Source organism: Bos javanicus, chromosome X (genome assembly GCF_032452875.1).
Source record: "Bos javanicus breed banteng chromosome X, ARS-OSU_banteng_1.0, whole genome shotgun sequence".
In the NCBI taxonomy this organism is placed as follows: Eukaryota; Metazoa; Chordata; class Mammalia; order Artiodactyla; family Bovidae; genus Bos; species Bos javanicus.
This window is the reverse complement of record NC_083897.1, coordinates 104286094-104306130: the sequence shown is the minus strand read 5'-3', so window position 1 is coordinate 104306130 and position 20037 is coordinate 104286094. Positions and strand designations below refer to the sequence as shown.

At 39.0% G+C, this 20037-nt stretch overlaps 1 protein-coding gene across 8 annotated transcripts in view; it reads right to left on the bottom strand.

Annotated features, from left to right (window-relative positions):
- Positions 1-20037, bottom strand: part of CASK (calcium/calmodulin dependent serine protein kinase) — a 372618-nt gene that overhangs the window by 105088 nt on the left and 247493 nt on the right. For all 8 annotated transcript variants that reach the window (XM_061410389.1, XM_061410391.1, XM_061410392.1 and 5 more), the window contains exons 8-9: positions 17381-17503; positions 9644-9727 (exon numbers count right to left, since the gene is read on the bottom strand). In XM_061410389.1, the coding sequence (XP_061266373.1) occupies positions 9644-9727; positions 17381-17503 (207 nt within the window). The remainder of the gene's footprint in view (positions 1-9643; positions 9728-17380; positions 17504-20037) is intronic.

Here is a 20037-nt window from a genome sequence, read left to right as displayed (position 1 = left end):
CAGGCTTCAGCAATATGTGAACCGTGAACTTCCAGATGTTCAAGCTGGTTTTAGAAAAGGCAGAGGAACCAGAGATCAAATTGCCAACATCCGCTGGATCATCGAAAAAGCAAGAGAGTTCCAGAAAAACATCTATTTCTGCTTTACTGACTATGCCAAAGCCTTTGACTGTGTGGATCATAATAAACTGTGGAAAATTCTGAAAGAGTTGGGAATACCAGACCACCTGACCTGCCTCTTGAGAAACCTATATGCAGGTCAGGAAGCAACAGTTAGAACTGGACATGGAACAGCTAGCTGACTGGTTCCAAATAGGAAAAGGAGTACATCAAGGCTGTATATTGTCACCCTGCTTATTTAACTTATATGCAGAGTACATCATGAGAAACTCTGGGCTGGAAGAAGCACAAGCTGGAAATCAAGATTGACGGGAGAAATATCAGCAACCTCATATATGCAGATGATACCACCCTTATGGCAGAAAGTGAAGAGGAACTCAAAAGCCTCTTGATGAAAGTGAAAGAGGAGAGTGAAAAAGTTGGCTTAAAGCTCAACATTTAGAAAACGAAGATCATGGCATCCGGTCCCATCACTTCATGGGAAATAGATGGGGAAACAGTGGAAACAGTGTCAGACTTTATTCTCTTGGCCTCCAAAATCACTGCAGATGGTGATTGCAGCCATGAAACTAAAAGACGCTTACTCCTTGCAAGGAAAGTTATGACCAACCTAGATAGCATATTCAAAAGCAAAGACATTACTTTGCCAACAAAGGTCCGTCTAGTCAAGGCTACGGTTTTTCCAGTGGTCATGTATGGATGTGAAATTTGGACTGTGAAGAAAGCTGAGCACCGAAGAATTGATGCTTTTGAACTGCGGTGTTGGAGAAGACTCTTGAGAGTCCCTTGGACTGCAAGGAGATCCAACCAGTCCATCCTAAAGGAGATCAGTCCTAGGTGTTCATTGGAAGGACTGATGCTGAAGCTGAAACTCCAGTACTTTGGCCACCTCATGTGAAGAGTTGACTCATTGGAAAAGACTCTGATGCTGGGAGGGATTGGTGGCTGGAGGAGAAGGGGACGATTAGGATGAGATGGCTGGATGGCATCACCGACTCGATGGACGTGAATTTGGGTAAACTCTGGGAGTTGGTGATGGACAGGGAGGCCTGGTGTGCTGCGATTCACGGAGTCTCAAAGAGTCGGACATGACTGAGCGACTGAACTGAACTGTAACACAGTGACTGCATGTGGGCTCAAAAGTTCAATGCAAAATGGGTCCAAAACAGATTATGGATTTATAGAATTTTATTAGAATTTGAGAGTCAGCTGTAAAGATGATTCATTCTAAAAAGACATATTTAGCAGATGAGGAAAACAGGTCCAGAGGGGCTTACTAACCGCTTAAGGTTGCTGCCAACTTAAAGAGACAGATCAGGAGAATATAGAATTGAGGTCTTCTGAGTAGTTTCTTCAGTCAACGGTTTTTACTATTACAGGGGTCAAAAATACTTCCCTGTAAAGGGCTAGACAGTGAATATTTTAGGCTTGCAGAGCATATGTTCTCTGCTGCAACTATTCAACTCTGCCATTCAGCGTGAAAGCAGCTATTTCTGTGGTCCAATTAAACTTTATATATAAAAATAGAAAGATAGATGCATTAATTTATGAAAGCATAGAGCTCTTTATGGATAAGCATCTTATGGATAGCATCACTGACTCAGTGGACATGAACTTGGGCAAACTCCAGGAGATAGTGAGGGACAGGGAGGCCTGGCATGCTGCAGTGCTGCAGAGAGTCGGACATAACTGAGTGACTAAACAACAACAACAGAGAACTCTTATGTGAGTGCTTTCGTTTCCAGATTGTATATTGTCAACCTCCCTACTATGTTGTTGCTATTGAAGAGCCTGTGGGTATAACAACATAAAACCAGATCTTCTAGTAGTTCTTGAACCTTCCCACTTTTATTCAATCCTTGTTAAAGAAGCTTTTCTATCTACTTTAGAGGATATACTCCCATAAGCTTTGAGTAAAACATAACAATTTTGACTTAAGACCATTCACAATCTGATAACTAATATTAAAGATGCAATTTTCTACTAAGCAAATTAACCTAGAAATGTGAAGGAAGATTCTAAATTCAAAGAAAAAGGGAAGTACAAGTAATTAAGCACAATCATATTTGTAGTTAATATGTCAAACATGAAAATGGAATGCTCCCCCCTAGAAGATTCTGTGTCTCATTTAAGGAAGTGGGAAGCAAACAACAAAAAAAATGGTTAGCTCAGACTTCTGCTAAATTAAACTACTGTACACACTTAAGGAAGCAACAAAGTTATTGAGTAGGGAACAGGAGAGTTGAACATGGATGAATTACTGACTTGAAGACAATGTCAAAAGCCAATACTCCCTTTTTGGTGATCCATAACTGAACTCAGAAAAAAACACCATGAAGCTTGATAGGCATGAGGGCAGGGAGGTATATTTTTAAAAGTCTAAATACAAAACACACAAGCATGAGACGTAGAATAACTCACTGGCATTGTACTCAAGTGGTGAGGACACATCTACTCATTTTTTGATACACTGAGGGGGCAAAAGGCATCACAGGGAGACACAAATAAAAGTGTGACATAAGGATTTGAGAGAGGATCATCTTACTAGGATTCAGAATACTGAACTCAAAACCTTAAAAAGGGTGGAGAACCTGGAGAGGTTGAAGCTGAAGAGAGATGACCAAACGGCTAGAAAAATCAAGGCAGAAATGTTAAAGGACTGAGGCTGACTATATTTAAGAATTAGGTTCTAGATGATAATGAGGTAAGACCATTGATTAAATCAGAACCTCCCATCTCTCTCCATGTAGTCACAGCCAAAGTTATCATTCAGTTTAGTCAGCTTAGCCTACATGTATCAGTCTAAACACAACTCTAAAACCTAGAATTTCATAATTAAGTCAGGACACGTGATTAAAGGAGGTTGTGCTATCATCTCTGAAGATTAAAAATGAGTCTTGTTGGTAAAGTCAGTATGGCTATATTTAAGGGCAATTGTGGGGCTTCCCAGGTGGTGCTAGTGGTAGAGTACCTGTCTGCCAATGCAGGAGACTTAAGAGATGCAGGTTCGATCCCTGGGTGGGGAAGATCCCCTGGAGAAGGACATGACAACCCACTCCAGTATTCTTGCCTGGAGAATCCCATGGGCAAAGGAGCCTGGCAGGCTATGGTCCATAGGATCGCAAAGAGTTGGTCATGACTGAAGTGACTTAGCATAGCATAAGAGCAATTGCATGGAATAAATAACTGAGGAATCCTTTTGGGTCTGTGTAAAAGTACTTTATAAAGATGATCTTTTAATGTATATAACAACTTTCAAAAGCCAGACTAACTTTGGAAGTAATAAATTCTGCATTTCAGAATCAAAAATGCATAAATTGCTTTGCAAAATATAGGAAGATCAAACTCATGTCAGTTATTATTTATGTAACTGTTCATACCAGAATAACAGTTTTCAGTTCTCAGAATCAAAAGTGCCCTTTGGATACCAGATTTACTGCCTGAGTGTCTGGGGCCCACCATCTTTGTGCTCATGTGCTGTCCTCTCTGGTAGTGAGAGGACTGTGGGTATAAGTGCTGGTTTTCATTAGGGCACAAAGGTCCTTGATAAATCCTTAAGTAAGCTCTTGTTGAATTGACGGAAAGAGGAAGATTGACAAAAGTCAAAGTGCAGTCGCTCAGTCGTGTCCGACTCTTTGCGATCCCATGGGCTGTGGCCTACCAGGCTCCTCCGTCCATGGAATTTTCCAGGTAAGAGTACTGGAGTGGGGTGCCATTGCCTTCTCCAGGGGATTTCCTGATCCAGGGATTGAACTCGGGTCTCCTGCATTGCAGGCAGATGCTTTACCATCTGAACCACCAGGGATAGCTCAGATTGACAAAAGGCAGCTAATTAGAGCTTCCCGGCTGGCCTCTCAAAGATGCTGCTTAGGGGTTTCAGAACTCTGGCAGGTAGTAGTGCTGTACAACAGAACTTTCCGTGATGATGGAAAGGTATTATGCCTGTACTGCCCCAAAGTGTAGCCACCAGCCACATGTGGTATTGAGCAACTGAAATGTGGCTAGTGCAACTGAGAAATCAAATTTTACATTTTATTGGTTAAAATTAAAGTATCAGTAGCTACATATGCCTAGTGGCTATTGCACTGGACAGTGAGTACTGGAAAACAGCATTCCTCAACATTTTTTTCCAGTTCTGCAAAGTACAGGAACCCAAGAGACCAACTGGTAAGTCAGAGAAGTAACGCAGGCTATATTTTTGTAATCTGCAAAATCAATAAAGGAAAATTATAGGAAGTTATCAGAAATCTCCCTCCTTTTCTGTATATACAAGGAATAAATGGTTTTAACCTCTAAACTGAATTATGTGGATGCAGCTCACCATTTCCTGAACTGATTGCAATAAATTTACCCAAATATAGGATATTACTTCTATTTGTACAGAATATCTTTGACATACTTCACTACAGGGAAATTTGCTTTCTAATTCATGAACCAAAGAGGATGGTTTCTAGAACAGATTCCCTCCTGAGCCTCTTCCCTAGATAGACAAGCTCAGGCACCCACAGCCCTTTTGCGTCCCCTGCCCCCCCTTGCACCGTAACTCCTTCATGTAAATGGCACCCAGAGTTAGAGTACAGGAATGCCTCCTTAAGAGACACACACCCATAGAGCGCAGATTTTTCAGACAGCCTGGAGCACACAGTTTGTCCCATGCATCCTAATATTCAGTCTGAGAAAATACAATCCTCATATCTAGTACTCTTGCCTGGAAAATCCCATGGACGGAGGAGCCTGGTAGGCTGCAGTCCATGGGGTCAAGAAGAGCTGGACACTTACTGAGCGACTTCACTTTCACTTTTCACTTTCATGTATTGGAGAAGGACATGGCAACCCACTCCAGTGTTCTTGCCTGGAGAATCCCAGGGACGGCAGAGCCTGGTGGGCTGCCATCCGTGGGGTCGCACAGAGTCGGACATGACTGAAGCGACTTAGCAGCAGCAGCAGCAGTCCCGTGCTCAGGACTATGTAGTTTATATAAGAAGCACTGCTTCTAGAGGATTTAAAAAAACTGAAGTATTAAGCTCAGTTTAATAGAGCTCAGCTGTGGTGTTCTAAATGGAAGGAAATCCAAAAAAGAAGGGATATATGTATATATACACATGATTCACTTTGCTGTACAGTAGAAACTAACACAACTTGTAAATCAACTCTATTCCAATAAAAAAAAAAGATTCTAGAGCTTGGTATGAAATAAAAGGAGGGGAAAAATTCAACATATGAAAGGTCTGATAACCAAAATGGGGAAAAGAGTTTTTCCATTATCATTCACAGATATAAAATAAAATAATGAAAGAAAGGAAAGTAAAAATAAATGGGTGATAATTCAAATGACATGCAGGGTTCTATAAACATTTAAAACCTACAGTTCAGACGATAGTCTGAAAATGATGTTAATGCTTTATAATTGTCCAAATAATCTTCTCATCAGGGATTTGTTGTATCCTGTAGGCTGCTGAACAGGTTAAATGCCAAAATGAATGTATAAATGTGGAAAGGAACAATTTCTGATTGCTGAGTGTTGACATTATTATAACCAATAATGAGCGATAGTCTTGAAATTTCAGTAGAGTAAAATGAATAATGTTTTACATTCTGGCATAAAATAGTTCCATAAAATTTTCAGAATGGGAAAAAGGTTTAATTGCAAATATAATAAACTCACTACCAAAAATACATTAGAATTTATTCAAACAGGTATAAGCCTTTTGGAAGGTGAATTATTTATAGAGATCAAATATCTTATTAAATACATGTACACATTCTGATGCCAACAATTTCAGTAGCAAACTTATCCTAACAATATAATCAGAAGTGTACAAAGATTTAGTAATAAAAATAGAGCCAATGCAATAGTATTTATGGCCATGGAAAACTGGAAGTAATGCCCACGTCCAATAGCTGGTTAATAAATTATGATGTGTACGTATGATGGAATTTTGTAGACCCATTACAAGTTTGTGCTTCAGAGTAATGACTCTCAATAAAGTAAACTTTTTGAGATCAGAATCACCCATGAGGCTTTTTCAAAACAATGCATGCCCCTCCAACCTCTTGCATGCCTGGGGCTGAGAGAGGGATGGTCAGTGTCTTGGGTGAGTTGAGTGGTGCAGTGAGTTACTGTTAGTATGCGAAATGTGTCACATCTCTCAAGTGTGCAAAAGTGAAAACCAGTATTTAAGAAGAATATTTGCATAAATTCACATAACATAAAACTAACCCTTTTAAAGTGTACAATTCAGTGCCAATTAGTACAGCCACAATGTTGTGCGATGACCATTCCTGTTTCATCCCAAACCCATTAAGTAGTCTATACCCACTAAGCAGTCCATCCCATTTAGGAATTACAGCTGTTTATAGAGATCAAATCAAGCATATTAAATAAATACTAAAATAATAATGAAAATAACAATAAAATATTAATAGAAAATGGTTATCTATGGAGAACTTATGACTGACAGGTACTATTCTAACCGCTAATAATATATTAATTCATTAAATCCTTACAACCCTATGAGTTAGCTATTATCACCATCATCCCCATTTTATAGATAAGGAAACTGAGGCACAGAGAATTGAAATAACTCGTTCAAGGTTACACAGCTAGTGTCAGAGTCAGGATTCACCTCAGGCAATGTAGCTCTAGAGGCCATTCTTTCTCTGAATGCTGTACTCCTCTTTCTTCTTGCTACAAAATTTCCTACCTCTGACTTAATTACAAAATCAATTTTCTACTGCTTTCTGTGAACTTCCCTTTTAATCACTTCAAAGGGAATCATAATAATTAGGTTGTTTCCACCATTTGATGAGCTTAAAAATAGTGTCTGAGTAGAAGGATGGGTACCTAGCTGTTCACTTGTGAAAATAAATTGGGCGGTGGGCTCTGAAAGCCAGGAAAGTTGCAATCTTTGTTGTAGAAGCTCCTAGAAGTGGCAGAATGAGAAAGAGTTTTTTGAGGAGAGTAGGTATAACCAGCTTTAACCAGGGTGACTGAATCACTGAATGGGATGCAGCTTTACCAGAAGCTGAAAAAACCTCAATGACAAGTCTGCTGATGTTCCTAATTCTAGGTTGTTTGGTGGGTCTTAAAATTTTAAATAGGCCTGCAAAGGGATGTGGTAAATTCACATGACCCCTCTCTGCTGTGACAGCTTGCTCCTGTCCAAATGAATCTTAGTCACCACTTTGGCTATTTTAGGCCCAAGTCCGATTCTGTGGCACTGGGAGAAATACAGCATGTATTTCTTGTGATGAGGCAAGCCTGAGCCCTGCGGTAAAAGGCTTGTACTTGGGCAATGAGAGGTTCAGTCTCAGACAGGGTAATATCACATAGGCCAAAGCAACATCAGAGTTAAAAAGACTTCAGGAAAGACTTGAGACAGAGGTATAGTTAATAGCTTCTTTGGGAAAGAAACTAATTTAGAAAATGGCTGACCAAATTTCACTTTGGCTAAGATTTTTTTTTTTCTTTTGTAGCCTGCACTGGTTCAGGTGTATAGTAAAGCAAGCAAACAAACAAAACCCCAGAGTCTTGGGAAACTTCTTTGGGCACCATCTCAATAACAGCATGTTATCAATAATTATTTTTCTGCCGAGGATTTTTAAAGTAAATAGAGAAGAGCCAGTCTGAACCTCCTGACTGCAAAATCACCTAGGAGAAAGGCTAACTGGGAATAATAAACCCCAACAGTGACATGTTAGAATTGCCCTTACTCTACAATTGTACTCTCCAGTAGAACTTTCTGCAGTGATGGAAACAGGCTATACTTGCATTATCTGATACGGCACCACTAGGCTATTGAACGCTTGGAATGTTCTAGTGTGACTGAGGAACAGATCTTTTATTTATTAATAATTTAAATAATGTAATGATTAATATCTCCCTTGGACAGCAAGGAGATTAAACCAGTCAATCCGAAATGAAACCAACCCTGAGTATTCACTGGAAGGACTGATGCTGAAGCTGAAACTCCAATACTTTGGCCACCTGATTTGAAGAGCCGCCTCACTGGAAAAGACCCTGATGCTGGGAAAGATTGAGGGCAGGAGGAGAAAGGGATTACAGAGAACAAGATAGTTGGAGAGGACGAGATGGTTGGATGGCATCACTGACTCAGTGGACATGAGTTTGAGCAAACTCTGGGAGATAGTGAAGGACAGGGAAGCCTGGCATGGGGTCACAATGAGTCAGACATGACTGAGTGACTGAACAACAACAAATTAATAATTTTAACTAATTTAGGGGACTTCCTTGGTGGTCTAGTGGTTAAGAAACTGCCTGCCAATTCAGGGGACGGAGGTTCAATCCACATGCTGCGGGGCAACTAAGTCTGCACGCCACAACTACTGAGCCCACGTACCACAGCTGGAGAGAAGCCTGTGTGCTGCAACCAAGACCCGATGCAGCCAAATAAAAAATAAGTATTAAAAAGTAATCCTTTTACTTCACTTAGATTTTAACAATTACGTGTGGCTAGTGGCTAATATGTTGGCCAGTTCGGCTCTGTGTGATAATATTGTGGCTTACATAGTTTTCCAAAAATTCATAAAAACATTCTTATAAATCTAGAGTTGAAGGCAATCATTCACAACATATTTCAAGGGTCAACTACTAGTGAATGAATAAATATTATTGCAACTTATGATGTATCTGAAAATAGTTATGAAGAAAAGTTTTACAGCTTTCAGGAGTCACATGGCTAAGGAGGACTCTTATCTAATCAACCACTTAGAGAACAGAGTTAAGTTTTTTAATAGAAATCAAAGTAAGTCAAACCTGAGTTAATTTTAAGACCATAATATAATCGTTTCCTTTGTTGCAGGGAGGAGGGAAATGCTGTCCCTTAAGATTTTTGTCCAGTGCTGTAAAGATTCCATTATCTTATTCTGGGTCTTTTTCAAAAACCTCAAAAACCTTTTAAAGTCAAATGGGCTGTCCAAATGAAGTAATAGTGCTTTTTTCCTTTTCCAGTGGTTTGGAGGATAGGGAGTATGGTAAATGGGAGAAAGGTATCCTAGGAAGAATAAAGAAAAAGCGAGAAAAGTGATCTGGAAATATTTTCTAGTAGACCAAGGTTGTGGGGATTTTTACTGCTTTTTGATGGTTGTTCAATCCTAGTTCCAATTCTAATTTTGTGTTGTTTCCATTGAACTAAACTTATGTTTTCTGTCAAAATATTTAAGTTTGAGAAAATGTGGCCTAGATTAAAATTCAACAATAGTGGATAATAGCAAGTTCCTATTTTTAAAGTAATTATATCTCTGCTATGAATTTTTAAAGATAATATAACTCTAAAATGTGATTCATCTTCCATTTATTATAACTTATTGCTGGGATTTACTTAGATATTACCTTACATTATTTAAAAAAAACCCAAATCTTACTGAAATACTGGTAAATTTTGGCATTGAGAATTTGGCTGTAAGAAAACTACAGCCAACAGCAGTATAATATTTATGGGCACTGAAAAAGAATACAAATATCAGCAAATGCCTCTGTCTGGCTTTTTGCTGATTTAATTTACCTTTAGTTTCCTCCGTGCATTGAATTTCCTCAGTTGCTCTACTGTTTCTGGAAGATGAATCTTGTAGGCATAACGATCCCGCTCCTAAAAAAATATGAAAGATAATAAACACACATAGCTCTTTAAAAAAGTGAAGAAGCTAAATTTAAAATAAACAACAAGCCCAATTGGATATGAAGGTCAAAACTGATAGTAAAATAGTATTTCATCTTCATCAATAACAAAGGGCTAAAATAATGGTCCATGTAATTTTTCAGATACATGGCTATGTGGCTAAAATAATTTATTATAATTATTATGAAGGTATGAAGTTGACACAATCTTGTCAGGTAAAACGAGCCTTTAGGAAATTAACTCACAACTAATTCAGCATTCTGAGTTGTCAAGAATAACTGGATTTTAAAAGTCACAGTATCTTCAAACTAGGACAAACTTATCAAGCCCATTCTAATCCAACCATTTCTCCATGTGGGATCCCCTTCAATCTCTGATGGATGATCACTCTGTTTGACTTCATACAGTAGGAGAGTATTACTTTATGGCAGCCCACTACAATTTTAAGAACGTGAAAAAATTCTTATTCAGCCCACCTGTGGCTTGTCTGGACTAGCTCTTCTCTTTGGGAATCACAGAGTAAACACAATCCCTCTTCCATATAATACCCCTTTAGTAGTTATGAGGGGGTTCATGCTTCCCAGTGAATCTATTCTTCTCTGTGGTAACATCTCCAGTTGCCAACTTCTCATGTGTATTTCAAATCTCCTGTCATTCTCCTTATTGCCCTCTTTGGTTCTAATTTGTCAATGTATCTTGAAGATTTTATGCTACAGGTACTTATTTTAGAAATATTTCTCGAGTACCTACTATGTGCCAGGCATCGTTCTATGCACTTGGGATTAACAAGTAAACAAAACCTTAACAAAGATTCTGGCCCTGATGTCATTCATATTTTAATGGGAGAAGATAAGAAAATACAAAGAAGGGAAGTTATAGAGTATGTTAAGAGTGCTATGGAATAAAGCAAAAGGGAAGTCAGGGTAAAGGTGCATTGCAATTTAAAGTAGGGTGGTCAAAGTATGACCCAAATGAGAACGTGACATCCAAGAGGTGAGGAGAGTGGCCTAGGCAGATAGAACAACTACGTGCAAAGGCCTTTCAAAGGAGACAGTGTGCCTGAAATTATCAATAAACAGCAAGGAGACTCATGTGTGGAGTAAATAGTAGATCAGACTAGACAAGTGGCAAGGCTGGTGCAGGCCACCAGGGGCCTTTGGCTTTTATGTTGAGTGGGAGATGGAGCAACTGGGGGGTTTGCAGCTGGAGTGACGTGATCTGACAATGTAGAGGAATACTCTAGCTGTTGTGTTGAGACTAGATTGGAAAGGGGAGAGAGTTAAAAAAAAAAAAGCATGGAGAACAGTTAGGAGGTTATTGTAGTAATCCAGGGGGGAAATGAAGATGGATAAAACCAGATGGAAACAATAAAGACAGTGAAAGGGAGATAGACTCTGAATGTAGTTTGTCTTCCTGAAGAAGTTTTACTTTTTCAGGTATAATTAGCATACAATTAACTGCACATATACGATGGGATAAGTTTTGACATACGTATACAAACATAAAACCATCCCCACAACCATAATGGACACATCCAACACTCTCAAATTCTTTCTTGTGTCTCTTTTGTCACCCCCTTCCCCATCCCCAGGCAATCACTGATCTATTCTGTTACTTTAGATCAGTTTTCATTTTCTAGGATTTTACATAAATGGGATAATACAGTACATATTAATTATTATCCAACTTTATTCACTCTGCCTAAATATTTTAGCTTCACCCACATTGTTGCCTGTATCAATAGTTCATTCTGTTTTATTGCTGGGGGTATTCCATTGAATGTGCTGCGCTTAGTCACTCAGTCGTGTCTGACTCTTTGTAACCCCATAGACTGTAGCCCGCCAGGCTCCTCTGTCCATGGGCATTCTCCAGGCAAAGATACTGGAGTGGGTTGCCATGCCCTCCTCCAGGGGATCTTCCTATCCCAGGGATCGAACCTAGGTCTCCTGCACTGCAGGCAGATTCTTTACTGTCTGAGCCACCAGCGAAGCCCATTCTATTGAATAGATGTACCATAACTTCTTTATCCATTCACCTGTTGATGCACCCTGGGCTGTTTCCAGTTTTTGCCTGTTAGGTATAAGGATGCCATGAACATTAATGTACAAATCTCTGTATGGACCTAAGTTTCATTTCTCTTAGGTAAACATGTAGGAGTAGAATGGCTAGGTCATTTTATAAGAATATGTTTAACTTTTTAAGAAACTGTGCAATAGTTTTCCAAAATGGCTGTACCATTTTACATTCCCACAACAGGTATGAGTTCCAGTTGTTCAACATCCTCACCAACACTTGGTGAGCCCCTGGGTAGCATACAAGAAGGACAGACTAGATGAGTACTGCAAAGACATTGAAAACGAAACTGGCATTTGAATCATAGTGTGTAAAAATGGGGTAAGACGTGTGTTCTGAATCCAACTGGGTTAACTGCCTACCAAAATAGAAGATTTAAATAAGAATCATAGTCTCATAACATAATAATACTAAAAATGCCCAGCACACTATTCAAAATTACTCTTCATACTAAGAACCAGGAAAATCTCAAATAAATTAAATTTAAACACTTATACTCTACAGGCTTTAACCCTTCTGTAGGCTTCCTAATTCTGAATATCTCCAATCACTCACCAAGCCTCATCAATCTTCCTTAATTGCTCTCAGTTTGGACACTTCTTTCCCACTCCCACTATGACTCCCCAGTTCTGGCCCCTGTCACTTCCTGACTGGACAGACCGGCTTCTATAGGACCTTTTTGCCTCTATTGCTTGTATCCTGACAGGTAACCCACCTGTGCACAGTGTCCAAAGGAATTACATGAGCATGTTGCTCATATAATTTTGCATCACTCAAAAGCTTGGAGTAGCTTTTTACTCTCTATACCCTAATATCTAAAGTACCAAATTTGGCATTCTAGATATATTCTTCCCTCAAGCCAAATTTTCAGTCTGCTGCAACCCTATTTAAATAGCTGACATTTGTATTATACCAGTGTTTCCTGACCCCTTCCCTGAATACCCTGAACACTTATAATGCTGTGCCTTCTCTGTGCCTTCCACTTTGGGTATGTGGCCCTTTTAGTCGTATTAACCTGTGCAGCCTCCCTCCCCACTAGCTAGTGGGTAGCACTGGCCGACAGTGACTTTTCACGCTCCCCGTTAGTCTTCCGGGGCCCATACTTCCGTATTCTTGTGAGATGCCTCTCATGTGTGACTTCTTTGAGGTTATCTTTCTATGTCTTTATGTTGTATCAACAGCATTTGAAATTCCATTTCACAGTCTCACCATGCCTTAAGTTTAGAAGATAACAGACAGTGAAGTGAAAAGGGAGAGAATGATACAGTAAAAATTTTCTTTAAATAAAATTATGCTTAAATTATGATTCCTGATATTTTCTAAGCAGATGAAATCATAAGATTAAAAAAAAGTCTATTAACGTACCTCTTACCACAAAACAAGTAAATATTAACTCCACAGCATTATAAAACTAAGACGAAAGAATAAAAATAATATTTTCCAGATTAAATAATCCTACCTGAAACTAACAGTAATGTGATATGAATTCAGAAAAATGTTATTAGCAATGTGTCTTGCATTTAAAGAAGTGTTTGATTCACTATCCATTGTGCACACGAGATGCTAAATATACATTTAATCGATGTGTTGACTGATTATTCCAAAATTCAAATTGATTAGGCTAATATAAATACCCTTTTCATCTTTATTATGGTCAATATACTTGGAATCTACATATTAAGGCTACAAAGGGTGTGAAAAGAGCTTAATTATCTGTGAGAAAATTACAATCTTAGTTGGTCTTTTGTTGGAATGAATATTTACAGCAAACAGCACTAATTTAGATAAAAGTATTAAACAGGTATAATTTAATAACTTCAAGACATTCACATATTAATTGGTCTATTTAATCAAATTCTCATTTTATATGTCATGATTGAATAGGACTTTTTTGTGGTCTTGCCAAAGAAATAATACTTTTTTTTTTGACACAAAACAGTGGTGTCATGACTTTTGGTACTCCTTACTACAAGGATTTTCATCATTTTATTTCTTTACATTGCAGTTACTCAGGAGTTTTTCATATTTAAACTTTAGCTTAAATTTTAGCCATTGCTAAATTACCACCACTTCTATGCACAGCAATGATTTAAAAGTATACATGGAAAAGTACTGAAATATAACATGAGCCATAAGCCTGTTCTCATCAGCTTGATAACATTCTCATTGAATTCTTCCATCTTCAGAAAACACACTGTAGTGAACAGTCTTCAGGAATTTTTTCATTTAAGTTACTGACACTTTTGTCTTTTGTCTTTCTGGTGCCAGAAATCTGTTGTCTATTAAGCTCAGATTTTTTGGCAAAAGAACTATAATCATTGCAGGGATAAGAGTTCCCAAAAATAAATATTATTAGTCAACATATGCAAGATAATGAAAGCCAAATTTTCCAAAGGATATTAAAAATGACTAATATGGCTGCCATTTTCACTGTTACTTGGCATTTAAACTAGCTGCAAACAAAAAAAGATCCTCACGATAAGAAACTGAGAAAAGCAAAGGAAAATCAGGAGGTTCCCTGAACTGTTTATTTCTGGGAGAAAATAAGTACTAAGAAAGTATCTCACTTTCACTCTTTTCTGGAGGAAGTATTTCACTCTTTTCTGGAGGAAGTCAGGAATAACTATAGCTGGGGAACTCAAGTCGAGAATAACTAAAGCTGAGTATCAGAGGATTGAATGCTGATGTGAAAAGTAATATTCTTAAGGAGAATCAAGATCTACTGGAATCTCAACATTGTTCAATCATACTATTATCCCATGTCATCACTGCTAAGATACACTATAAACCTATATTTAAATATTATTATTTTGCATAATTTCTGGGGAGCTAGCATGGTATAGTAGTGTGAATACATTTATACATTCACTCATGAAATCATTAACTGATATTTATGAGCACCTACTAAATGTCAGGGGCTTCCCAGGTGGCGCTAGTGGTAAAGAACCCATCTGCCAATGTAGGAGATATAAGAGAGACAGGTTCGATTCCTGGGTGGGGAAGATCCCTTGGAGGAGGGTATGGCAACCCACTCCAGTATTCTTGCCTGGAGAATTCCATGGACAGAGGAGCCTGGCGGGCTATAGTCCATAGGGTCGCAAAGAGTCAGACACAACTGAAGCGACTTAGCATGCACACACTACATGTCAAACACTTTCAAAGGTTCTATACAGAAGTGAACCAAGAGACAAAAATTCCTGCTCTGTATGCAGCTTATATTTTATGGAAGTAGACAGAGAAACAAATAAGTAAAATGTAAGTATGTCTCATGGTGACCAATGCTATGGAAAAAAAGTAAGGCAGGGAAGAGGGGTAAGGCATACTGGTGGCAGGGGACATATCTTTCCTCAAATTTTAAATTGGGTGGTCAGGGAAGATCTCACTAAGAAGCTGCTATCTAAGCAAAGACTGAAGATGGTGAGGGAATAAGCCATGAAGATAGCTTGGGGAATAGTATTCTAGGGAAAGGGCACAACTAACACAGGCGCTGAGGCAAGTGTGGGCCTGCTGTCTGAGGAGCAGCGAGGAGGCCGGCATGAGGGAACAAAGTGAGAAGAGGAGAGTAGGAAGGGGTGAAGTCAGAGAGGTATGAGGGAGTGAAAATGGTCAACTAAATTAATAATACTTCAGGGGACAGGTCTAGCCTAAAGGTATAAACTCAGTTTGTACAGATAGCATTAGAACCCATTAAAACTATTAATAGATGAGGTCTTCAAGGATCTGGGGCTTCCCTGGTGGCTCAGCTGGTAAAGAATCCACCTGCAGTGCAGGAGACCTGGGTTTGGTCCCTGGGTTGGGAAGATCCCCTGGAGAAGGGAATGGCTACCCACTCCAGTATTCTGGCCTGGAGAATTCCATGGACTGTATAGTCCATGGGGTCACAAAGAGTCAGACACGACTGAACAACTTTCACTCTCACTTTCCAAGGGTCTGAGTGTAGACAGGAAGCGGAAGAGCAACGGGCTGTAGCACTCCATTGTGAAGATGGTGCAGGGAGGTGAGGAGGAATCAGCAGGATCTGGAAGGGGCTGCCACAGAGGAAGAAGGGAAACCAGGGAGAGAGGTGCCCTGAAACCAAGGGAGGACAGAGTTCCAGAAGTATGGATGTCCAAATGCTGATATGCCAAGAGGGAGAATCATGAGATCTGACCACTAGACTCAGCAACGTGAAGTTCACTGGTGCTTTGACGACTTGACGAGAGCTATTTTAGTGGAGCTGGTAGGATTGCAACCCTGACTAGGGTGGGTTCAAGAGAAAGTGATGGGAGAAACTGAGGAAAGTGAGTAGAAATAACACTTTCTAGGAGTTTCGCTGTCAAGGGGAGTAGAGAATAGGGGCAGAGGCTGGAGCGGGTTGTAGGGTTAGGAGAACATGTGTGTGTATAATGAAAATAAATGGTAGCTTGTTAGATCCCACAGAGATAGGAAGGTGCTGATGCAGGGAAGGGCATAGGATAGGGATAGGATCCTGAGTACAAGGGGAAGGGTGTAGTAGGCTGAATCCTGGTTCCAACATCAACAACTTTTGTGACTTGGGGCAAGATCTTTAACCTGAGGCTTAGCTTTCTCACTTGTAAAGTGAGAATTTCCTGGAACTGTTGAACACTGTAATGTCTTCATCAAATAGTACTATCTCACTGAAGTCCCAAGTTATAATTTTCTTTAATAGTGATACTTCATTGGCAGGTTGGGATATAAAAAGAACTTTTAAAATCTGCTTTTTCTAGAGCCTGTGAGCCACAACTACTGAAGCCCACACACCGTGGAGCTCCTGCTCCACAACATAAGACGTCCCTGTGACGAGAAGCCTGCACACCACATTAGAGAGTAGTCCCCTCTTGCTGCAACTAGAGAAAGCCAGCATGTAGCAATGGAGAGCCAAGTGAAAGTGAAGTCGCTCAGTCGTGTCTGACTCTTTGCGAGCCCATGGACTGTAGCCTACCAGGCTTCTCCATCCGTGGGATTTTCCAGGCAAGAGTACTGGAGTGGTTGTCATTTCATTATCCAGGGGATCTTCCCAACCCAGAGATTGAACCCAGGTCTCCTGCATTGTAGGAAGATGCCTTACCGTCTGAGCCACCAGGGAAGCACCCAGCACAGCCATAAATAATAAAATTAAAAAATCTTTTTCTTAAGAAAATAAATCTGTATCTAGGATCTACTGAAATAAAAATAATGCTATAAAGTATACAGTCACAACCAAAGCAATGATAATCGCTTTGTAAATATCACATACTAAGTGCTCCTTCTGTTGTTCATGTTGTGCATCCTTGGAAGATGTGTTGGTAGAGAACAAACAAGCCTTCCTCTGGGATGGATTTTGCCTTAATCCTCTTTAGTACCCTCTTGTAATGAAGCTGAATGTCACTCAAATGGTACATCCTCTTAGATGTTTACAGAGAATGCACAGAAACAGTAAATAAGGTGAACAAAACTAATGAAAAATGCTCAGGAAAAAAAAGGGTGGAAAGGGGCACCTTACAGAGTAATGCATTCTTGTCACTGGACTGTCCAAACCAAGTGCAGATGGCTACCTGTGAGCTCACACACCTTAAGCCATGGGTGATTCAGTGCTTCATAAACGGTGATCCTCTCGGCGGGATCCAGCATCAGCATTCGGCGTACGAGGTCTTTGGCACTTTCAGAGATATGGCTCCACTGCCTTGGATTCATCTGAAGAGGGGGAAAGGAAAATTACACAGGTTCAGTGAGACGTTAATGTTCACTGTTAATATCCCTACATTCTTTCAATGCGAATAAGATTCAGGTAGCAAAGTAGAGAAATCGGATTCTAAAGACTTGCTTTCTAAGGAAGAAGACGACTGAGGTCATGCATTTCCTGTTGTTCAACACATGAGAATTTGCATCAGTAAATATTCTTTATACATATTCTGATTAGATATATAATAACATTTTTAATAATTAAAGAACAGAATGTTCACGATTCCAGGCTCTATCTCAGGTAAAATAAAAAGTCTAGCATCTAGACTCTAAGGAGATGAGAATACTTTGATCTAGAAAGGACTAAAATAAAATTTAAACATTTTAAAGAAGTGTTTTTAATATTTTGTTTTTAAAACTGGGAATTAGCAATAACCGTGAAGCCACACAAGCAGCTTTTATTAATAGGATACTTTGGTCACTGTATGTCATTTTCAGCATTTAGGAAAAAATATATTACTATAGGCCTTACAAAAAACCCAATTTACTTGTATATTATTCTTAGTGAAGTGACTTTTTTTCCTCTTTTAGAGATGAGACAACTAAGCTACAAGGTAAGTCGCCTAAAGCCAAACAAAAAAATAAATTATGAGTTGTTCCTAAGACACAGGACTTGTGAGCAAGGCTGTGGATCTCTGAGGAAAAGAGTTGGAAGACTCCTGGGAAAAGGGGTATGTCTGAGACCAGGAACCAGAAGAAATGGAAAGGAATGCTTGGGGTTTGGAGTTGGGAAGGCAAGTGGGGACAGGCGGGAAGAGATGGAGCAGGGTCTCACTCCCTATTTAATATCAGGAAACTGACTGACTGAGCACGTAGGAGCTGTCCGTTGCCAGAAGCTTTAAGCAATGCCATGGCTTTAACCGGCCAGAGACCCATGTCACTTTCTATGGGAGAAAGATGCAGAATAAAGTCCGTAACACTTTAAAGCCAAATAAAATCACCGCTTGTAGTACACACGAATCATTATAATCTGGCCAAGGTTTAGCGTCAGACATTTTGCTCTGGCTAATGTGAGGCTTTGTTCTAGTAGATAGAGAGTGGAAAATGTTCCATCTTCTTTGTCTTAACAGGCAGAATTCTAAGCGGTAGTCACTTCTCTTGTCAGATCCCTTAATTAAAAGTGAATGCCGTGAGACTGTTGAAATACTGTCATCCTATTGAAACTGTGATCGGTTGACAAGTTTGAAATAGGGAGGCGAGTGATTAGATGGGGCTTAGACAGCCTTGCTTCCTCTTTTCCATCTTGGAGATGATGTTCTCTTTCATGTCTGAATGATCTGTCCTCAGGAAAGGTGTTGAGAAACCATCTGAAAGTGGTCGTAAGATTTCTGAAGTGAGCAGAGGTTGAGAAGTATACTCCCTGGTCCTTTTCATGAGGGAGCCCAATCCAGGGTTTTCTCTTTGGCAGAAAAGAGTAGCTGATATTAATTTAGGAGGTCGAGTATATCTTTATCATCTGAGCCATCAGGGAAGCCCTTGAATATATAAGGGAGAACAAAACAGGGCTATAAAGCAGTCTTAATTATTTGAATATGAAAGCGAGGCAGCTGAGAACTCCTGCTGTGTAGACACCAATTGGATATCCAGAAACAAGTGATATAAGGTGACATTGTATCTTTTATACACTTTGGGAAATATATTTTTGTCCTTTATAAAAAATTAATTGAAATTAAATGTTAGCATATATTTTAGCTAAAGTATTCTCTCCTATCGACCTTAAAAGATCAAGTAAGCTAGTAAACGAGAATAAAAAGTTAAAATTATTTAAGACTAGTAGTAGTTTATAAACTCTGACATTTTAAATATATTACATTTAAAATATGTCATCAAAATTTTCTTGAAAATACTCATAGAGATCAAGGATTTTTAATTTTTGTTGTTGTTAAGAACCACCAGGGTGGTAAAATATTTTTGAGATCTGCTCCAAAATAATACAGTAGCGTGTAGAATATGGATAAAACAATATTGGCTGGATGTTGATAAATATTAAAACTGTGGGTTCATTATACTATTACCTCTACTATTTTGTTGGAAATTTTCAGTAGTAAAAATTTAAAAATGAATGCTGACACAATCATAGTATTTTTTTTAAAGGCCCAGTAGAGTCATCACATAGTAAAGATGGATCTGTACTTCAGACTCAGCTACTGAAAACCTGGCGCCTTTGTAAGGAAAGCCATGAGTATAAGCGAGAGGTGAGGTTAGCCAAGTAAAAGTACATATGTTATTAACTTTAACCCCCCAGGTACAGAAATTATAGTATAGCTGCCACCATCCATCTGACTATATTATGCTGGAATACTAAGAATAGAACATTTGAAAACAGTTAAACTTTTGGACATATTTGACTAGTCCAAATTTTTTTCTAAACAAAGAAACAAAGATAACTATTCAATGCTTTAAAAATAGACAAAATCAAATACCAAGAAGCTGTTGGAATGAAGCACATTGCCTTGGAAACCAGGAAGTTAGCAACTGAACAAATA